The 21,699-nt window shown below is 37.6% G+C and overlaps 1 protein-coding gene across 2 annotated transcripts in view; it reads right to left on the bottom strand.

The window, feature by feature from the left end:
* rab6ba (RAB6B, member RAS oncogene family a) overlaps nucleotides 1-21,699 on the bottom strand; it is a 93,506-nt gene that overhangs the window by 8,866 nt on the left and 62,941 nt on the right. For both annotated transcript variants that reach the window (XM_051897775.1, XM_051897776.1), the window contains exons 5-6: nucleotides 18,999-19,110; nucleotides 6,481-6,574 (exon numbers count right to left, since the gene is read on the bottom strand). In XM_051897775.1, coding sequence (XP_051753735.1) covers nucleotides 6,481-6,574; nucleotides 18,999-19,110 — 206 coding nt within the window. The remainder of the gene's footprint in view (nucleotides 1-6,480; nucleotides 6,575-18,998; nucleotides 19,111-21,699) is intronic.

Below are 21,699 nucleotides of genomic sequence, written 5' to 3'. Positions count from 1 at the left end.
AACATAATACCTTTTAACATGTGCTTAAAGGCATTTAAGCGCTTGAACCCCGATAATTGCTGCTCGCAGCTATAATCTATATTTCTTTTTCTTCTTTTTTTTTTTTACCAGAGCATAATTTACCTGGAGTCAACAATATATAAAATAGTCTAGTGACTACCACTGTTATATTGTACAGCTTTCTGGCAGAGCACGAGCTAAACAATTTTTAAACCAGAAAAAAGGGACTTGGAGAAAAGTGGATTTTCTCTGGTGTATTGAAGCAGACCTGTTCTGTAATATACTGTATATATTAATAGAAATGAAGATCCCATGCAACCAGTTCTTTTCAGAATCATAAATGTCACAGACTAAAACACCTGCTGACCTTTAAATCAGACTCTGTGTAGAAGATGATAAAGGAACAGCAAAAAGCACTTAGTCTGGTTATGCCTCTTGAAACTTGCAATGCATTGCTAGCATCCCACTCCTATCAGGGCAATTAATGGCCCACCACACACCTCCATTACAGCCATCATCTATAAAGGGCCGTCCCCAGAAGCTATATGAGGCTATACAGCAATGATATATAGCCCAACTCACTCCCAATCATATCAAACAGGGCAGTTAGCTTATGTAGCCAACACCCCCCCTTTCATTTCATGTCATCAATCACAATGGACAAGCCACAGGGAAATGGGGCACACTGGACCATTAAGCAGAGAGGGTCAGAAAAAAAACACTCATTTTGTTAACTACCTTCAGGCCATTGTTTTTGACAGGAAAGACAGAGAGAGCCATAAGAAAATGTTTTAATGTAGCTGGGACAAAAACAAAGAAACACAAAACCATTCCAATTAAGAAAAACACAGACAGACCCTGTCCCAAATAGAGCACTTAATGCTGACTTACAGGCTTCACGCATCCATGAACTCGAACAAGATCATACGGTGTCACATTTGTCATTTTACATTTCAGAAGGGTGAGCATGAGCATCCCCACTTTGCAGCTGCTAGCATAACACAACTAGTGTTAAGTGTAAGCTAACATATTTTTTAGCTACTATTGTTAGTTACAATTTTTTTTTTTTTTCAATTTTAAGTTCTTTCTCATTCAGCTCTCTGCCTCTTTTCAGTTCAAATTTCAGTGTTCAATGTTTTTGTTTACCTGGGGATCTTACTTGGGGATCTTTCTTTACTTCCTGATCTTAAAACAGACAAATGTAGGCTACATTTTAGCCAGTGTTGAGGGTAACGCATTAAAAGCATCTTGAGTTACATAATCAGATTACTTTTTCAAGTAACCAGTAAAGTAACACATTACTTTTTCACTTTACAACAAAATATCTAAGCTACTTTTTCAAATAAGTAACACAAGTTACTTTTTTACATTTATTGATTGACAGCTCTCCTGTTCTCATGTTGAGAGAAATAAAGTGCAGAGGTGTTGCGTGCGCTGTGTGAACATGATTATTATTGTAGTTCGAGACTAAATGTGAACATGCATTTACACATCTCACTTGCACGAAAACATTCCGTATTCCTCAAAATGAATAACAGTGAAATGCAATCTTAGAATTTTACTCAAACTTGTAACAATTAACTATATTAAATTACACAAATATACTTTATGTATTTAATTTTACTATATTAACCAATTTCTTTGCTGCTGACCTTGATCTAATTCAACCATACTAATAAGCAAAAATTACTTTAGATTAGATTTAGAAATAAGAGTGTTGAACTTCCTTCTCCTGTATCCTATTCTTCCTTAATCCAGAATGGCAGCATAGCTGAAAGGTTTGTTTGAGCTTCGCCCCCTCTACTGTACAGGCGTAAATATGCATTTCATTTGCCTGAGACTTATTTATTTCACTTTTGGTGTGAAAGGGCCTTAACATTTGCCAAAAAGGAGGGAACGGAGACGTTATGTCGATACTGATGTAATGGGGTCTCGTCTGGGAGCCCAATCACCTCCACGTGGTACAAAACGAGCCAACGGGAATTGGCCAGTGAGATTTACATGCCGGATCCCACCCACCCAGCACATCCGGGTATAAATAGGACCGACATACTCATTTTCATTCATATTTTGCTGAGGCAGTATGAGGCTGAGGCCATATGTTGAGACAATGATCCCAGTCATTCAGCAGTGGATCAGGGCTATGGTAAGGGGACGTAACGTCTCCGTTCCCTCCTTCAAGGAACAGGGGTTACAATAGTAACCTAGACATTCCCATTCAGTCAGTCACGTTCAACGTTACGTTGATACTGTCGTAATGTGGTCCCAATGGAAAACGGCATAGCAACTGAACTGTGTTACGAGTGTTGGAGATGCAGATGCTGGCAAGCAACGACGTGCCCAGAGCAAGTGCTACTCACAAACGTCGTAACCTACCCAGTGTCCGAAGTAAGCAAAGAAAAGTTCTCCATACCAAGGGGCCTTACTCAGGAGATGGTCGAAGCTGCTGTTCTTTACCCCAGGAAAGAGTGCTTCAGAACTCAATTCCCACGTTTCAGCCATGACCAATGCTAGGGAAGCGTTCCCAGTCCCTAGGGAGGGGAACGCTACAGAGACCACACCCTGCCCGAAGGGAGGTAACGTGTGGAAATACACATATGGACTGACCCGTGGGGCAGTACTACATATGGAAGATCTCTGAGGTAGGTCCTACCTAGCCAGGGAGGAAACGCAACAGCACAGAGAGAGGGCAGAGAAGAGCTGCCCAGGGAAAGACACAGGTTTACCGTCATGGAAACCGTACCGTGGACAATACACATATGGGATTACCCGCAGGGAATCGCATCGTATGGGCATCTAGCCAAGTAAAAGGGCTGACTGACCGGGCATGTACACGAGTACTGGGCCTGGCGTCGGACGCCTCTGCTGCGTCTGACTGACGCAAGATGCTGGAGGAACTCCACAGGGTTCGCCATCTGGGGAACTAAACTGAGGAGCAGAATAAGCGCTCCCATCCCCTCCTTGGAGGGAAATGGCGCGGAAAGCGAGAACCTGTGGCTATCTACTTGTAGACAGCACACGGGAGGACACCGGGTGCACTCGGAGATTATAAAATCTAGCGAATGTGTTTGGTGTCGTCCAGCCCGCAGCTCTGCAAATGTCTGCCAGAGAGGAAGCAACACCTCGAATGGAGTGAGCTTTCACCCCGAGGGGGCACGGCTCGCCTTGGGATTGGTACGCCAAGGCAATGGCATCCACTAACCAGTGGGCCAACCTCTGTTTGGAAACAGCCTTTCCCTTCTGCTGACCTCCAAAAGCAGACAAGAGCTGCTCTGAGCATCTGAAGCTCTGCATGAGGTCCACATAAGTGCGCAGAGCGCAAACAGGATAAAGCAACGCAAGGGCTGGGTCTGCCTCCTCCAGAGGCAGCGCTTGCAAGTTCACCACCTGGTCCCGGAAGGGGGTGGTGGGAACTTTGGGCACATATCCAAGCCGGGGTCTCAGGATGACATGAGACAAGGCCGGCCCGAATTCTAGGCACGATTCACTGACTGAAAATGCCTGCAGATCCCCGACCCTCTTGAAGGAAGCAAGCGCGATCAGGAGCACTGTCTTCAAAGACAGGTTTTTAAGCTCAACTGACTCAAGGGGCTCGAAGGGAGCTCTCTGTAGGCCTGCAAGGACGAGGGTGAGGCCTAAGAGGATTTAACCTCCTGGCGCCTCTCAGGAACCTGATGATCAGGTTGTGCTTTCTTAGTGACCTGCCACCTACAACACCATGATGTGCTGCAGTGGTGGCCACATGGACCTTCAAGGTGGAGGGGGACAGCCTCCGCTCCAAGCCATCTTGAAGGAAGGAGAGCACAGAGCTGACTGGGAATTTCCGGGGGTCTTCCCGGCGGGAAGAACACCACCCAGTGAACAGACTCCACTTACAGGCATAAGCACGCCTCATAGAGGGGGCTCTAGCCGAAGTGATAGTGTCAACTACCGCTGGCGGTAGGCCACTTGAGTCCTCTGCGTCCCGTCCAGAGACCACACGTGGAGGTTCAAGAGGTCGGGACGTGGGTGCCATATGGTGCCCCGTCCCTGAGAAAGCAGGTCCTTTCTCAGGGGAATCCGTCAGGGAGGGGCTGTTGCGAGGAGCATCAGCTCTGGGAACCAGGTTCGGTTCAGCCAGTAAGGTGCAACTAGCAAGACCTGCTCCTTGTCCTCCCTGACCTTGCACAGAGTCTGTGCGAGAAGTCTCACTAGGGGAAACGCATATTTGCGTAGGCCCCAGGGCCAGCTGTGTGCCAGTGCATCCGTGCCGAGGGTCCCCTCGGTCAGGGAGTAAAACAACTGGCAGTGAGCGTGTCGGCTGCACGATTGTGCTCGCCCGGGATGTAAATGGCGCGTAGCGACCTTTCTTTTTTCTGCAAAGCACAAAAGAAGACATTTTGAAGAATGTTGGTAAACAACATAGTGAACATTGCCAATAAAAAAAAGAAAAAAAAAAAAAACACTAAGACATTTCACAAAATATTTAATGTTCCACATTCCATCATACAGGTTTGGACTGACTTTTACGGTTTTAAATACAGCTAGTTATAAATACTAACCCAATCTTAACCCACACAAAATCCTAACAGAAATCTTTCTGCATTTTTTGCAATTTAAAAAAACAAAACAGCTGTAGAACATTAGAAGAAAATGAATCACTTTATCATACACTAAAGTACAAACTGAATGCTCTTGCTATGCATCTATAATGAAACTTCATATTCTTACAAATTATAGCAATGAAAGACTGTTACAACAAATGACTCTATTATAATTATTATTATCCAAACATGTTGAATATTACATTATTTACACAAGAGTTCAATTTCATCCTGGAAAGAACTTGACACCCTGCAATTCTTCAGTCAATATTTGAGACATTATTTTGCAATTACCTCTGCAAGGTAATCAGTTTAACTAATGTTGCTGTTATTGGAGAAATAAATAAGAAAATTTCAGTATTGATCGTAATCTCAGATGAATGCAGCTCCCTGCTCTAGACAGTCAAAATCAAAAGTGCAAACAAACATGTGCTCCAGTCAGCCACGCACACACACACACACACACACACACACACACACACACACACACACACACACACACACACACAAAACACACACGTGTAACAATGTAAAGGATTGGAAATTATCTCAATTTGTAATGGAGACTGGAACAAGTCAGCTCCACGTCTGGTGCCAATAATATGTTGTGTCAGAGATTTAGTGTCTTTTAGTGTACTGTCAGTGCTGAGCTCCTGTGAAACAGTGATACATGGCTTTAAGAAGAATGAAGGCTTAGTGTCCAGTACATCTGATGGAATAATGCACAATAATATAGCTCATTCTTAGTTTTGAGTAATGACAGTATAAGCCTCACATTCAAGTTTCAAACTGTAACTGTAAAATGGAGAGACTCTAAATTTTAAATGGATGACTTATGTTCGAGGCAGTTGTAAAATAAACACACCTGTGGCTGTACATTCAATATTAATGCACAATAGTAATATAGTTCAATTTTAGGACAATGCATTATATTACTTGGTGGAAGAATTCTTTCCGTATCAAATCATCTTGATAATTATCAACAATGATTTTAACTCTTTATTGAACTTTGATATCTTATTATCAAAGTGCAGGGGTTTTCAAACTGGGGTCCAGAGACCCACAGGGGGCCACAAGAGAGTGCTATGGGGTGTGTGGTAAATTCGGAGAAAAAATACAGATTATTGGTTAATAAAAATGCTTTCAATTAATGGAATGTTTTTAATATTTATGTTTTTCATATTTACTGAAATATATTTTGAATTATATATTTCTTTTTTTATTTTTAATCAGTTTTAACTGACACAATCATTATTTGAATTTGCTATGTTACATATTTTTATGTATTTTTTATTTTTTTACGTCAAACATCCCTTACCTGCACTAAAATCACTTTAATGCAGTGAACTGTAATGTACTGTAATGAGTGGCTCACTGCTTTATTTTAAAGACTGTTGAAATCAAAAAGCTTATAAAAAAAACAATTTTATCTTAAAGGACTGTGAATATTTTATAACATGACATCTCTATCACTAAAATCATACTTAAAGATACACAATAAGTAAGAATTTTGTACTTGACTAATTACACGAGACTTGACAAAACGATGCAAAGCTTGATCATTCTAACAGAAGAGAGAAAGGATGACTGAACGACTAGCACAGTCTGTGATCCAGTCAGACAGAGCTGACGCAAACATACACAAACACACATACACCTTAGCCCACACAACACACACAGAGTGCTGTACGCACTTCCGGCTTTCAGAGAGAGAGAGAAAACACAGCAGAGCTACGCGTCACATCTGATCTCTCCCACCTCGGCGCTTAGTCATCCTGAATCATGCTTTCAACTGCACCTCAGAAGAGAAATCCGAAAGAACGCAGAGCGTTTCTCACACCCACACACCGTGCCCGCTCATTCCGCTGACAGAACAAGGTGGTGAGGTAAAACATACCTGTTTGACGTTGTAGCCCGTCTTGGCACTGGTCTCGATAAACATCACACTCAGCTCTTTGGCCCGCTGCTCGCCTTCTTCAATCGTGATTTGCCTGTGAAAAGGTTGAACATTTGAATCCATTTATTTAAGTTAAATAAGTTTATTTATAAAATATTACTGCACTGTGATGACCACTTCTGAAAAAAACATGAATTTCCATGCTGGTTTAGTGCTGGTCTGGATGCTGGACCAGCATAGCCATACTGATCAGCAGCAAAAAACTTATGGTCAACCGACAGTCTTTCTGGTAAAGCTGGTTGACAAAGGTGATCTTGCTGGTTAAGCTAATTAGCAACAATTTTATTCAACAATTTTGCCCACCAGTGGTGAACCACTGAAATCACGTGACTTTCACGTTCCAAACCACTGATTCGAAACAAAAGATTCGTAAAGCTTCGGAGCTTCATGAAGCAGCGTTTCGAAATCGCCCATCACTAGAAATTGTTGAATAAAGTCATTATTTTGTTTTTTTGGCACACAAAAAGTATTCTCATCACTTCATAACATTAAGGTTGAACCACTGTAGTCACATGAACTGTTTTAATAGTACCTTTAGTACCTTTCTAGGCATTGAAAGTGGAAATTACTTGTTGTCAATGGAGTCCTAAGCTAAGCTACGCTACTGGATTTTATCAAAAATATCTTAAAGGGTTAGTTCACCCAAAAATGAAATTAAATGAAAATTATGTCATTTATTACTCACCCTCATGTTGTTCTACACCCGTAAGACCTTCGTTCATCAGATATTTTTGATGAAATCCAATGGCTCAGTGAGGCCTCTATTGCCAGCAATGTCACCGAACTTCGAAGTTCGGAGCGCCAAAGTCACGTGATTTCAGTAAACAAGACTTTGTTTACGCGATCCGAACCACTGATTCGAAACAAAAGATTCGTAAAGCTTCGAAGCAGTGTTTTGAAATCGTCCATTACTAGATATTGTTGAAAAGTCGTTATTTTGTTTTTTTGGTGCAAAAAAAGTATTCTCGTCACTTTATAATATTAAGGTTGAACCACTGTAGCCACATGATCTGTTTTAAATATGTCTTTAGAACCTTTCTGGATCGTGAGAGGTTCAGTGACATTGCTGGCAATAGAGCAAGTAATAAATGACATAATTTTCATTTTTAGGTAAACTAACCTTTTAAGATAAATGGGGATGGGCTAAAAGATACTTTCTCCAGACATCCACGGTGGGGACATTAGAATCAAAAACACACTTCCTGGTGACCAGCTATACTGGTCTTGGCCGGAGGGGTACCATAAAGAACAATAGCAAAGAAACAGAGGCCACATATGAAGGCAAATAATCCTTCTGCCAGTAATGTCAACCAATTTCACGAGACAGTCCAGCCTTTATAGTAGCCCAACAAGATTTATGAAAACAGCAATAATGGAAATATGGTATTTGATAAAGTGGTTAGTGGGTCACAGATTATGGGTGAAGTATTATCAGACAGCACAGGCTCTGAGACAACAGCATCAGTCATTGCCTCCCTCCCTCATATCTACTAACTCTAATTAATTGATGTTGAAACTGATTAATTGCACAGAGGGAAGGCCCATTAATTAAGCCTCATTTGTATGACACACTTGTGACAATCATCCATGTCTGTGGCTCCGAAGCATGTTTGTGTACGTATGTGACAGAGTTTGTGAGGTGGTTGAGAGAAATGAGTAGGCTGAAGAGGAGACTAGCTGTATCTCAGAGCAGTGGGACGTGAATAGGACATGCTGTATTTAAGCCACTGAGCTCTGTCTGCTGGGACAGCCATGATGTAACCACCTAAACTCTTTTGTTCTCTCCACAGACAGGAGCTCAGAGACATAAGTGAGTTTATTTAACTCGTGAATTGCATTCCTGGTTCACCGCTTCTCAAAATACACAGCACATTCTCTGTAAATGGTGCCATTTCTGCCCCCAAGACATATAATTACAATGAAACTTAATTACATTATTTGATTAGATTTAATGCTATTTAGTATGTCATTCAAAAAGTAAATTATAAAATAATACTAAAATGTTGTAATTGTTTTTCATCCGATTATGAGCTATTTTGCATAATCCCACTGATCAACATTATAGTTTACATTTACATTATAAAAAAAAATCTATTTCAAATAAATGTTGTTCTTTCGAACTTTCTATTCATCAAAGAATCCTGAAAAGAAATGTATCAGTTTCCACACAAATATTAAGCAGCAAAACTGTTTTCAACACTGATAATAATAAAAAATGTTTCTTGAGCAGCAAATCAGCATATTAGAATGATATCTGAAGGATCATGTGACACTGAAGACTAATGATGCTGAAAATTCAGATTTGCCATCAAAGGAATAAATGACATTTTAAAATATATTAAAACAGTTATTTTAAATTGTAATAATATTTCATAACATTTTAAGAATTGTGTGTGATATTAAATATATCACACAGACTTAATGTATAATACTTTAAGAATCAGAATCTCTCACGCGCACACACACACACGAGGACTTGTCCTCATATTTCATGTTTACGTCGTAATACCAGTGTAATACCCATGTCATTATACAAATTTGTGTCCTCATAAATCACAAAAACGCACACAAACACACGCACACACACATAAAATACATGTCAGCATGCCGTCTGTCCACGCCACCGCCTTTTTTTTCCCCCCAAAGCTACTGTGACAAAACTTGATTGATATGAACATCAGATATGGTTTGATGTAGTTTTGTTTCATGATCAAACTCCCCCCAAACAGCGCAAATATGTTTTCATGCCCCTTTCTTGTCTATTAAAGAGTGTGCTTTAAACTGCTTTTCACTTTTCAATTGAAACCCTCAGGGAAGGCAAAGGATGACAGTCCAGTTGAAAAAAAAAAAAAAAAAAAAATTGAAATAAATAAATAAAGAAACATAACAGACATCATAATTCTTTACACCTAAATAAAATAAATGAATTTAAAAAACAACAACAAAAGGACTCCAAACCTGACCCTGAATCCATCTCTGGCTGATAACTGTGCCCTCACAGTAGCCACAAACTAAATATTTTGATATTCACGTCACACAGGCTGGAATTAAGCAGAAGTTATTATTGTTGATGGAGCAGAATATCTTGTCAGCCTAAATCTCCTGCCTTCTCTGGTACATCTTCCGGCCATTAATGTTTTATCCGGTGCTATCTTAAGCTCACAGAAACAGCACACACAGGTTTAGCATGTGTCTCTGCCTTTATTCATAAAGTTGTTGTGATTACATTCAGGAGTTTTAAAGTACTTACTTTACTAATTCATTCCATTATACTCTATGAAATGGTTAGGTATAACATATTTTGTTAAATCTTGGTCATTATTTTCTGTTTAACAGCATTCAGCACTGCTCTCTGGTACATACTGACCTTGAAATATTTGATTACCTGTGCTTTTCCACACAACACATTTTCTTTTTTCAAGTGGATAGTAAATTGATTGTGTTTGACACTTTATATTGATGTATACTACTAGGTTGGGCTGAATGTGTCTCTTTTTGTTTGGTATTGGCTCAAGGGTAGGTAATCTCAGCTGACATCATGTAGGGTGTCTGGAAGAGTGCAGTACCATCTGTTCCTCTGACAGAACAAACATCCTCTGGACCGAAATTCATGCAATACACCCACACTGACTTTAGATCTGATATTCCAATAATATTACAAGATGATTTGTTGCGAAAATAGTATTAGTTACACGCACACACACAGGTCTGGTTCACTATCCTTGTAGGGATTCGATTTTTCTGTGTATTAATCACGTAATGGTTTTTATACTGTACAAACTGTATATTCTATCCTCTACCCTTACCCCTATACCCTAAACCATACCCATCACAGAAAACTTTTTGCATTTTTACATTTTCAAAAAACAACAACAACAAAAAACCCATCCATTTCCCCCATAGGGACTGCTAGGTGATCTCAGTTTTACTATCACAATGTAATATAAACCTGTACACACACACACACACACACACTCACTTAGCTATCAAAATGGAGACATTTCATAGACTTTTATTGTTTTTATATACAGCTATATATACCAGTGTTTCTCAACCACACGAAGCGACGCGTTTTTGTAAGAAAAATATCCATATTTAAAACTTTGTAATTAAAAAAACTAGCTTCCGGTGGAAGACTATACGCAGAATGTGCAAGTCGACTTGTGACGGAAGAGTATCCTTTGACCCAACGCACAACGAAATGGCGAATGCGAAAAAATCTAAGACGATAATTTTTAAAGACAAATTACGGAGGATTTCGATATAAGAGAAGAGAAATTAAAATTTGTTGCACAGTCCTATTTGTTTGAACCGCGTGAGGCGTCTAAGCTTATTTTTGACTTCAAAACGTGGCCCCCCATTCATAACCATTATAAACCTTGGAGGACTATGGATATTATTAAATATATCTCTGATTGTGTTCGTCTGAAAGAAGATAGTCATATACACCAAGGAAGGCTTGAGGGTAAGTAAATCATGGGAAAATTTTCATTTTTAGGTGAACTATCCCTTTAAATAGGCCAACATAAATTATATATACACACATACAGTGGGAAATGTTCTGACAGGTTGCTCACTCCTGACTTATTACTGGGTGCCATGGCAACAGTCTAACCCAAGGTTTTTAATATATTTCCTTTGCATGGACACACTCACTACACTGTGACAGAGGATCCGCCTCCAATTGTTTAACTGCTGCCTCAGTCGTCCAATCGCCGTTGCAGATCCAGACTTACAACAGGAGCAGATGGAAAAGAGTGCCTATAGTACACTACTAGCACTGTGTAACGAAGTGCACATGAAGTTAACAACACATTGTCATCACTGCCATAAAGGCAGTAGCACAGTAGTGTGCCTCTACTACAAGAGAATAATGAGTGCACAACATGTCTTCAAGATCCAGGTATGGAACCAACATCCAAGATGATGACTGCCAGACTCTGCATAACCTTTCACTTCCTCTGGCACAAAAATTACATGGCACTTTCTGCCATGCCACAAACACATTAATCCTCTCCAGGGCATTTTGCCACCATTAGAGAAATCCCACAGTGTCTGTCTTTTTTCACAACAACTAATTCAGTGGCATCTACTGTTCTAAAGCCTGTGTTATCTACTGTTCTGAAACTGCCTAACCCTAGTCTCTCATTCAACAGCCAGTAATATTTCACTATCATGCAACAGAACAAGGAGTGTTGTGTAACATCATGAAAAGTATCATTAAAAGGAATCTAATCTCACAGCTTTATAAGGCTCTACTTACCCTCCATGATGTGATGGGAATTTAACAATGTTATTGTCTTGTCATAATTTAATTACTTGGAAATATTGTATAAAATACTTTTATTGTGCTTTTTGTTCGTTTTAGTACTTAAATGTCTCCAATTACTTTCATTTTATGAAAGAGAGCAGCTCTGACATTTTACTAAAGGTCTACTTTAGTGTTCAACGAAACCAAGAAAGTCTCGCAGGTTCATATTATATCAAACATTTGAGGTCGCTAAGGTTTTTTAATATCTTTAAAAGTAGTTTCTTATGCTTATAAAAACTGCATTTATGTGGTCAAAAACAGTAAAACAGTAACATTTTGAAAATATTATTACAATTTAAAATAATTATTTAATATGTTTTAAAACGTAATTTATTCCTGTGACGGTGAAGCTGTATTTCCAGTGTCACATGATCCATCATTAATCATTCTGGTTTGTTGATTTGGTGCTCAAGAAACATTTTTATTATAACAGTGAAAACAGTGTTATAACTTTTTGTGGATATTGTGATCAATTTTTTTCAGGATTTTTAATAGAAAGTTCAAGAGAACAAAATGTATTTTAAATAGATTTTTTTTGTAACAATATAAAAGTCTTTACTGTAACTTTTGATCAATATAATACATCTGTGCTAAAAAAATAAATAATAATTTATAAAATATTTATTAATAAAAATAATTTCCTACTTTTGAATGTTAACATAACATAACATTTTTATAAAGATGTTTACATGATCAATGTCACAAATTTGTTTGCATTTGATTAGTGACTTTGATTAGTGAATAGTGCAGAATCTTAAATATTTTTTTTAATCGTCTAATGTCTTAATGAAACAAAAATGACTTAGGGCTTGTTCACAAGACGCGGGCAGTGGAATGGGGAAAAAACGCGCCTCGAGACGCATTTTTTAAAAGTCGAACTGATTTTAACTTGAGCGCCGTGTTTTAAAGATGACCTATTATGCCCCTTTTAACAAGACGTAATATAATTCTCTGGTGTCCCCAGAATGTGTCTGTGAAGTTTCAGCTCAAAATACCCCATAGATCATTTATAATAGCTTGTCAAATTTGCCCCGATTTGGGTGTGAGCAAAATCAAGACATTTTTGTGGGTGGATTGCTTTAAATGCAAATGAGCTGCTTCTCCCCGCCCCCAAGCTCGCTTGTCATTCCAATATACTGAGGCATACATAATACAGAAGCTAACACAGCAAATATAACTCGCAAAATGGATCATTAACTGTTCTTGATGCAGCATATAACATAGGTATGGCATGTATTTTGTGGATGTTTGCTAAAATTCGATTCTGAATGATTTTGATAGCATGATGCACGGCTAACGTGGCTAAAGCCACACACTGTTGGAGAGACTCAATAAGAATGAAGATGCGTTTATGAGTTATACAGACTACACACGTTTTTGGGTTAAAAATGAAAATAACGAAATGGCTCTGGTCTCCGTGAATCTAATTAAGGTCTCCAGTAAGAAACAATGGTAACGTTAACCACATTTAACAGTACATTAGCGACGTGCTAACTAAATATTCAGGAAGACAATTCGCAAACAACACGAAATAAATATATATGAAATTGGATCAATTGGTATCGATCCATCTTTGAGAATTAATTTCTGTGCAAATCCTGTGTTCTACTGACGATCGTGTGAAGCATTCTAGTGTTAATGACTTACACATACTGGTATATGAATTTATCTAGCCACATTCCCTTCATAAATAAAATTGCACCACTGCGTCCTTAGTGGCTCAGATGCCAGGGAGTTTATGGAGACATATGGATATGTTTGCTATTATAGCCGTTAACAGATCAGTGATAATGTTTACATAGCCGAGACATATCACGAGCTCAGGGATGGTCGTTCTTGAGTACTGCTGTCCTGCAGAGTTTTGCTCCGACACAACTCACCTTCCTTCACGTAGCTTTAGTAATCCAGAAGACATTCAAGTGTGTTTGATCAGGGTTGTAGCTAGGGTTGTCCTTTTTCACATTTTCTGTGCTGGTAGATGCACCAGAGACCCGATTACAGCACTTAAAATTCGGAAAAGTCAAATTTTCATGATATGACCCCTTTAAAATGCAGTGTCATGCGCAAGATGCTGCAAAAGATGCGAGTGCAATGGTCATACATGTCTGTCTAGCACGTGTTTACGTAGAAAAACTATGAAAAGTAGTGCATTTGAAAGGAAAAATGTGTTCTGTGTGGACGGCCCCTTACAGGTTTAAAAAGAAAAATGTCAGTGATGACAGAATTTCAGTTTCTGGGTGAACTATTCCCTTAAAATGCCAGAAAGTGCCTCTCGTTTGGTACTTCAGAAATGGACTGTGCAGACTGTGTCTCAGCCTGTGTCAGAGAGCAGGGAGAGACACTGTGATTGGACTGGACATAGCTGCTCGTCAGATAACTTAAGATGAAATGACACACTGATGTTAAATAAAAACTGAGGGGAATGCCTCCTTTGAACTACATTAACACATTAATTGAATTCTTGATAGGCAATGGCATGTCACCATCCTAAACTCAATTTATGAAATGAACAAACTGTACAGACTGAGAAAATGAAAGCTGATGGGTCTCCCCTCTCTCTTCCAGCAGTGGTGTTTCATGTTAGCACAGAGCTAACTGGCTCCATTATTAGCCTGTTATTTTGTTACTGCAGCCACCTCCACCTGCCACCTTCCATCACAGTCGTCGTGGAAACAAACCCTGCATAGCGCTCATATTAAAACACGTTGCAATAGAAAGAGTTCAGCTGTACCTCAGCATGCAGTATTGATCACCATGGTGACATATTATAAACTATCAGAGTTTCTTTCAAAAACTGTTTATGCTCTGACCTCATTAACAGAAATATATTATGAAACATATGAATAACAAAGTGATGCATTAACAAACTTAAAATACATTTTCAAAAAATAAAAGAAAATTCTAAAGAAAAAATCCACTCGAATGACTTCTAAGTGCATTAGTATGCAAATTCCTCATATAATAGCAGATGGGATTAGATTAGATTTAACTTTAAGTACATAAACACTGAAAGGATCTAATTAGAAGTTCAAATTGTACTATATCATATAAAAAAATTATAGTAAAATGCAAATGACGCTTGATTTACAAATGTTAGTATAATGGAAATTAACACTGTAGTGGAGAAGACCTGTTATAATGAGGTTCAGTAAAACGTGTGAAGCAAGTAAGGAATAATTGAGTCTGGGCCGCTGAATTCAATTATTGAGTCAATTATTATCTGTTTCGATGTTGTATTTCAAGACATTTGTCAGGTTTTTGTCCTTAAAACACTCTTATGTGTGGGAATAATTTCTTCATTATCTCATTTCTGCAACTCATCCTAAACCTCTGTTGCTAATTCAAAAACGTCATTTCAGAACTAGTAATGGAGGCTTGAGCCTTGATAGCAGACTAATACAGTTGATACAGTTATTAATGCAGTTGAGAGAGAGAGAGAGAGAGAGAGAGAGAGAGAGAGAGAGAATAAGCATATGTGAATTAGCCTACCTGAGTCTGTGCGTCTCTCACGGCAGCAGTGTCTCTACTAATAGCGAAACTATAAGTTTATCTACCTCAAGAACCGCACAGTTATTACTTCGCTGGTGAGAAATGTCATGTAGCTTTTAAGATGCTAAACTATTTTACGGATTAATTCGTCAGAGCAGCGCTTACAAAACGTTTCTGTGCGAGTGTGTGTCCATACTATACAGTACATGTGTACATTTGAAAGAGAGAGAGAGCGCGAGAGAGTATGTGCTTTCAGGACACAATAAAACGTATTTTGTGGCAAAAACCATGAAATAATTTGTCGTTTTCATCCTACTGTTAACTATATTTATTTGCTTGGTCGGTGTCATTGTGTCCTTGGAGAGCATAAGAGACTTCTTTCAAAAACATTACAAAATCGTACCAACCCCAAAGTAATTTATTTACAAGCATTACATACAGTGACCTCAAAAGTATTTGTAGACCTGTGGCCACACATAAAATGTACAAAATTCATTGCATTATATAAAATATAAAATCAAGAGGTATCTGCAAACAGATTTTAAAAAATCAGGTTCTATTTAATTGTAATAACTTTTCTTGTTTCTAAAAAATAAAAACTGTTTTGTTTCTAAAAACTGTTCTGTTGCTTCAAAGTCCCCTAAGACTAAGAGCTGTGAATTAGTATGGATAACCTGGGCTTTGCTCAGAGGGTGCAATGGAGGATGAAAACTATAAAGGCAAGTTATTATTGAAGAAAAGAGAGGAAAAAATTGACCTCCCTTCGGGACACACACACAGAGAAAAAAAGACAAGAGAGAGAGAGAGAGAGAGACTGAGCTGTATTTATCCTTGGCTCCCACATCTCTGAATGACTGAGTAAGTGAAGCATAAAATGCCCATTTTATACAAAGGTTTAATTTGTTTGATGGCATGTTTCTCTGATCTGTTAGCTATGGTGAAGCATTTGACATTGAAATTTTATTTTTAAGAAAGATTTTAGACAGACCTGCTCCCATCCGCATGTTTTTACTAATGTTAGGGCTGATGGCTATAAATTCAGGCTTTGTACTGATTAAAACATGAGTGTAGGTGTTTCAGAAAGTGTGACTGGGAGCAGCTCCTTTGAAACTGTTTTTTCTAAAACACTACAAGCTACTCACATTTTAAAGTAGATACAGTTAAGCTACTCACTGAAAAAAGTATAATAACCAGCTAGTAACAAAACAAGTAACTAACTACATTCAAGAGGGAAATAACTTTCTAAATATACAAACATTATTTTACAATGTTTTTTTAATACAGAATTATATATTCTTACAATTTAAAATAACTGTTTTCTATTTTAAGACATTTTGAAATGTCATTTTACTGAGCAGTCTTCAGTGTCACATGATCCTTCAGAAATCATTTAAATACGCTGAGTTACTCAAGAAACATTTCTTATTATTATCAATGTTGAAAACAGTTGTACTGCTTAATATTTTTGTGGAAACCGTGATACATTTTTTCAGGATTCTTTGATGAATTTAAAATAGAATTTTAACATTATTTTTTAACATTATAAATGTATTTACTGTTATTTCTGATTAATTTAATTTACCCTTGCTGAAAAACAGTATTAATTAAAAGTCTTACTGACCCCAAACTTTTGCATCATAGTGTTTTTATTTCCACTACTGTAAAACCGAACAGTGAAATTAATTAAATGAAATGAGTTCGTTTCACTCAAATAATAATGAAAGTGCATTATACTTAATAAAGTATTTGATTGTAGTAAGCTGAACTTAATATGACTGAGTTGCAACTTCCAGCAGATTCCCAGAATGCTTTGCATCAGACTGTATAAGGAAAATAAATCGTCCCCTTGGAATTATAAGGTTCTATCTGACATTTTTGTCAAAATTGAGTTATTCACATATACTTATTCTGTGACAACATTCATATTTACATTATGTGATGTTTTTTTCATGTTATGTACATTTTGTGACTTTTTACTTGGAAAACAAAAAGGCTCTATCTACAAAGTCGAATGGAAGGCTGCAAATACTTTGAAGCTCAATATCTCAAAACTGCTCAGAATGAAGATAGAACCTTATAATTCTAAGGGGGCGAAATGTTGAAATTGTTATTTTGTGTGTTTTTGCACAAGATTAACAGGGAGACATAAGTTAGTGTTTAATGTTGTGTTATGTTGGGATTTACAGGGGGTTTTGTTATGTTAGTTTTGTAGGATTACCATTGTGGTGAAGAGTAGAGCTTGTGGTTGAGGATGGGCTGCAAAACTTTTAAGACCACATATACTGTATGTTGTTTGATTATATACATGCAAATATATAATGACTGTCTCTTTGATAGTTAATAGCTTGTGTTATTTGCTATCTAACATTTAACCAAGATCTGAATGTGATGTTTATGTAAATGAGCTGTATGTAATTAACATTATGATGAGTGGGGTGAGGCTGAGAACTGTGGGATGCCGGTGATGTGATTGTTAATGAGAGACACCTGTGCATCACACTGGCCTTGCTTCGCTTCCACGGATCTCAGCTCCTCCTCACTTGACACAATAATGTTAAGTTCTACTAACTTAAAAAAAATGAGTTCGTTTATTTAAATATTTTGAGGTAATAAGTTTCCTCAAATGCTTTGAGTATTCTGAACTTATTTTACAGTGTGTCATCATTGCCTTGTACCAATGTTAGTTTTTGCTTAGTCTTATGTAACTGTATTACTTTGTGTTTGATGAACTTAAACCATTTAAGGCAATCGGTTTCCTCAAACCATTTAAGTAGCTATAGAGTTGTTAAGACTTAGTTAGATTTGTTACCTGAGTGAATGAATGAATGATATAAACTTAAGTTGACTTTACTCTAATGATTGACTAAACCAACACTAAAATATTAGTCAATTTAACTTAATGTATATGAGTTTACAGTACTTATACTTATTGGTTTTAAAACTTAAATAGTTTTAGGCAATCGGTTTCCTCAAATGATTTGAGTTACCGTAACATATCGGGTTTTACAGTCTATATATTAATATGCTACATCTAGAACGCTCAGTTATTCTGTATAATTGAGTCGAAACATAGTGATGAACAGCAGTATTTATCTAAATCTCAAATGGAGAGATTTAAATGGATTGGTGAATGATTTTTTTTTCAACCAGTTCATTTACATGAACCATCCAGACAAATCAATTCACTAAAAATAACAATTCCCAACACTACACAGATCAAATATTTCCTTAATTCACTCGGAAAAAATGCTTGTTATTTAAAATGTTCTATGCTACAGAAAAATGTAGTAAGTTAGTAATAGTTAAGATTAAATTAATACTAGTTATCATAGTTAAGCGGCACTACTTTGACCTAGTTATTCCCCAACACTGTCAGGGTGAGATAATTTTAGGGCAAGCCTTCTCTAAACAATGTGTTATTTTTACATTGCTTCTTTATCTCTCCTCTTTCACACAAATACAAGGGGCTGCTCTCAAATTATCCGTCAGACTTCATTCCCAGAAGTCTAAAGTGAGAATAAAGGCTCCCTCCTTGTTTTTCAGAGAATCTCTTTAATGAAACTGTCAACTTCGATTCACACTCTGGTGAATGAAACAGCCTTGTTAAGCAGCTTAATAATAAAATCGTGCGAGAAAGAATGAGAGTGAGACAACTCACCTCTTATCTGCCAGATCTGTTTTGTTGCCCACCAGCATGATGATGACATCACTTCCTCTCTCCGTTCTCACATCATCGATCCATTTGGAAGTTTGTTGGAATGAATTCACATCTTTATAGAGAAAAATAGAGAGAGAGTGTTAAGCAGAGTAGGGCAAACAGTGAAACAATCTATGTTACTAATTCTGTGATTGATATTTGCTGTTTAATGCATTAAAAATAATAATGCAATTAATGCAGTTTCCATTTTTCAATTTCCTGAAGTAGCTATGCATTTTTGGCTAGCATTACAGTATGATCAGTATGATCTGTGTTCTGCTCACCAGGGTTGTGTTTCCCAAAAGCACTGTTAGCCAACTAACATCGCAAGCTCTGTCGTTACTAACATAGTTCAACGATTTGGTTTTTCCCGAAACCATCATTCAAACGAACATTCACAAGCAACACTGCAAACTTGTGTGGTTGGAACGACGGCTCTCAAGCTGTGGTTAGAAGCATAGTTTCTTGTTTTTATGACATGTGGACTTAATAAATCGTCATCTTGAGCAAAATACGCAAGCTGACATTAAGTACAATGTATATCTTTTATTTCGAATATATACAAACGCATTTACATATTTTAGTTTGTCAAGAGATTTTAAGCACCGTTTTTGAAGAGTGCGCATATGCGTACGTGTTCTGGTACGTAAGAACGAGCCTATGATTGAATCTGTAAATAAAGCAAATTAACTGAGAAAAATGAGAATTAGTCCTCAGATGCCATGTCCGTAATTTATAGCAAAAAAATCTATTAATTCGATCTCAAACGGATTCATTTAAAGAAATTATAACTCCACCACAACATGGCTGAATGACAGGTTTGTGACAATATGGTTTTGGGAAACAGTCATGACTAGCTAGTTGATTTGTTCAACAATGCATCGTACTATGGTAGTGAAGCAACGAGTTATGCCGTTGTATGGGAAATGCACCCCTGCTCAGTGAAGCAAGCAAATGGCCTACCGAGGATAGTCCATATGTACCCAGCTTTTTGTTGAATACTGTTTTAAGTTCACTTAAATTAAAAGTTGTTATAATATTTTTAATGCCCTGTAATTGTTCATAAATGATAAATAAAAACAATATGATCATTTGCAGTTTAGGCTTGTATACTGTATTACACTATAATGTCAAATGGCTGTAATTCCTAATATTAATAGAAACTTATTTTAATTTTAATAAATCCACTTATAGAAGCATCAGTATTGCTATCAGTGATACTGGCCTTCAAAGTACTTAGTAAAAGTACGCAATTAAACAAATATTTAAAATATCAATTATTTAAAATACTGTCTTTGTTTTTACATTAATTTGGATATTCAATGTGAAAATAGATTTATGATTATTAAACATTTTAATTTATGTGTGATTAATTAGAATTTTTTTAATTGATCAACAACCCTAATTGATTCATAATTTGTTTTCATAATCTCACCTCTAATTTCCATTGAAACTAACAGTGAATTTTTAAAAACTAGAATGTTTTATGTTATTTTAAAGGTTCCTAATTTTGTTTTGGAGTTCTCCTACAACAGGTTTACATGCACCAAAGGTCAAAAAACACTTTCATTTTATCATAATATACATTGCACATCACCTTATTTCTCAAAGAGTCTGAAAATGTCTCATTTGAAGATTCAATCTTTCTAATCCCCGCATTTCCAAAAGCTACTCCGCTCTAATTGGCCAGATGGCCAAGTCTGTTGTGATTGGTTGTCCACTTACAGCACATGTCGGAAATGAAACGACCACAGTAATAACGTGAGTTAGCTGGTTAGCCAGAGACCTACAGCTGCACTGGGTGTTCAAAATATAAAACATCAATAATTAATCACTTACAGGTTGTGATTCAGAGGAGCAAGTTGGTCCAAATAAAGTGGGTACTGTCCCATCTTTAATGGATAAGCGTTTTGCAAATTCCAGTAGCCCCTCACTGCAGAACACGAGATCCAGGGGGTGGAGACCGGTAGGTTTAGGGATATGTAAAGTGGGAGGAGTTGGATCTGGATCCAGAGAGTGGAGACGGGTAGGTTTAGATCCAGGGGGTGGAGACAGGTAGGTTTAGGGATATGTAAAGTGGGAGGAGTTGGATCTGGATCCAGAGGGTGGAGACGGGTAGGTTTAGATCCAGGGGGTGGAGACAGGTAGGTTTAGGGATATGTAAAGTGGGAGGAGTTGGATCTGGATCCAACATCGCCTCCTGGATCTCGTGTTCTGCAGTGAGGACCATCTCGCAAATTCCTCATAAAATGATGGGAATACAACAAAAGTTTATACTGCTGTTGTATTGCTGTTTTAACCACTGACTCTTTACATCCTCATCCAAGGAAGTGTATGCAAAGAGAATTTGCTTTTGCAGCGCAAAAACACAAACCAACTACAGTGTTTGAGGGCGGGTCAAAGTAGACATTGTTCGCAGGCAGCCAATGAAGACCATAGGCTGAATGAATGAATGTTACGGAAGTAAGATTGGAATTAGTGATGACTTGTTTCGGGAGTTCAGAACTGGTTCTTTCTCTTGGGAGAGAATAACTCCATTTATCGGTCACTTTGATCTTTGAAACTTTGCATACCTTTTACATTCACAAACAGCTATATTACACACTGCATAAAAGGTAACACCTGATAAAGCATAATAGGGACACTTTAAATAATAACTTAG

This window comes from Ctenopharyngodon idella, chromosome 6 (assembly GCF_019924925.1).
Source record: "Ctenopharyngodon idella isolate HZGC_01 chromosome 6, HZGC01, whole genome shotgun sequence".
NCBI classification, from domain to species: Eukaryota; Metazoa; Chordata; class Actinopteri; order Cypriniformes; family Xenocyprididae; genus Ctenopharyngodon; species Ctenopharyngodon idella.
The sequence above is the reverse complement of the archived record's forward strand: the minus strand, read 5'-3'. Positions and strand labels throughout refer to the sequence as shown.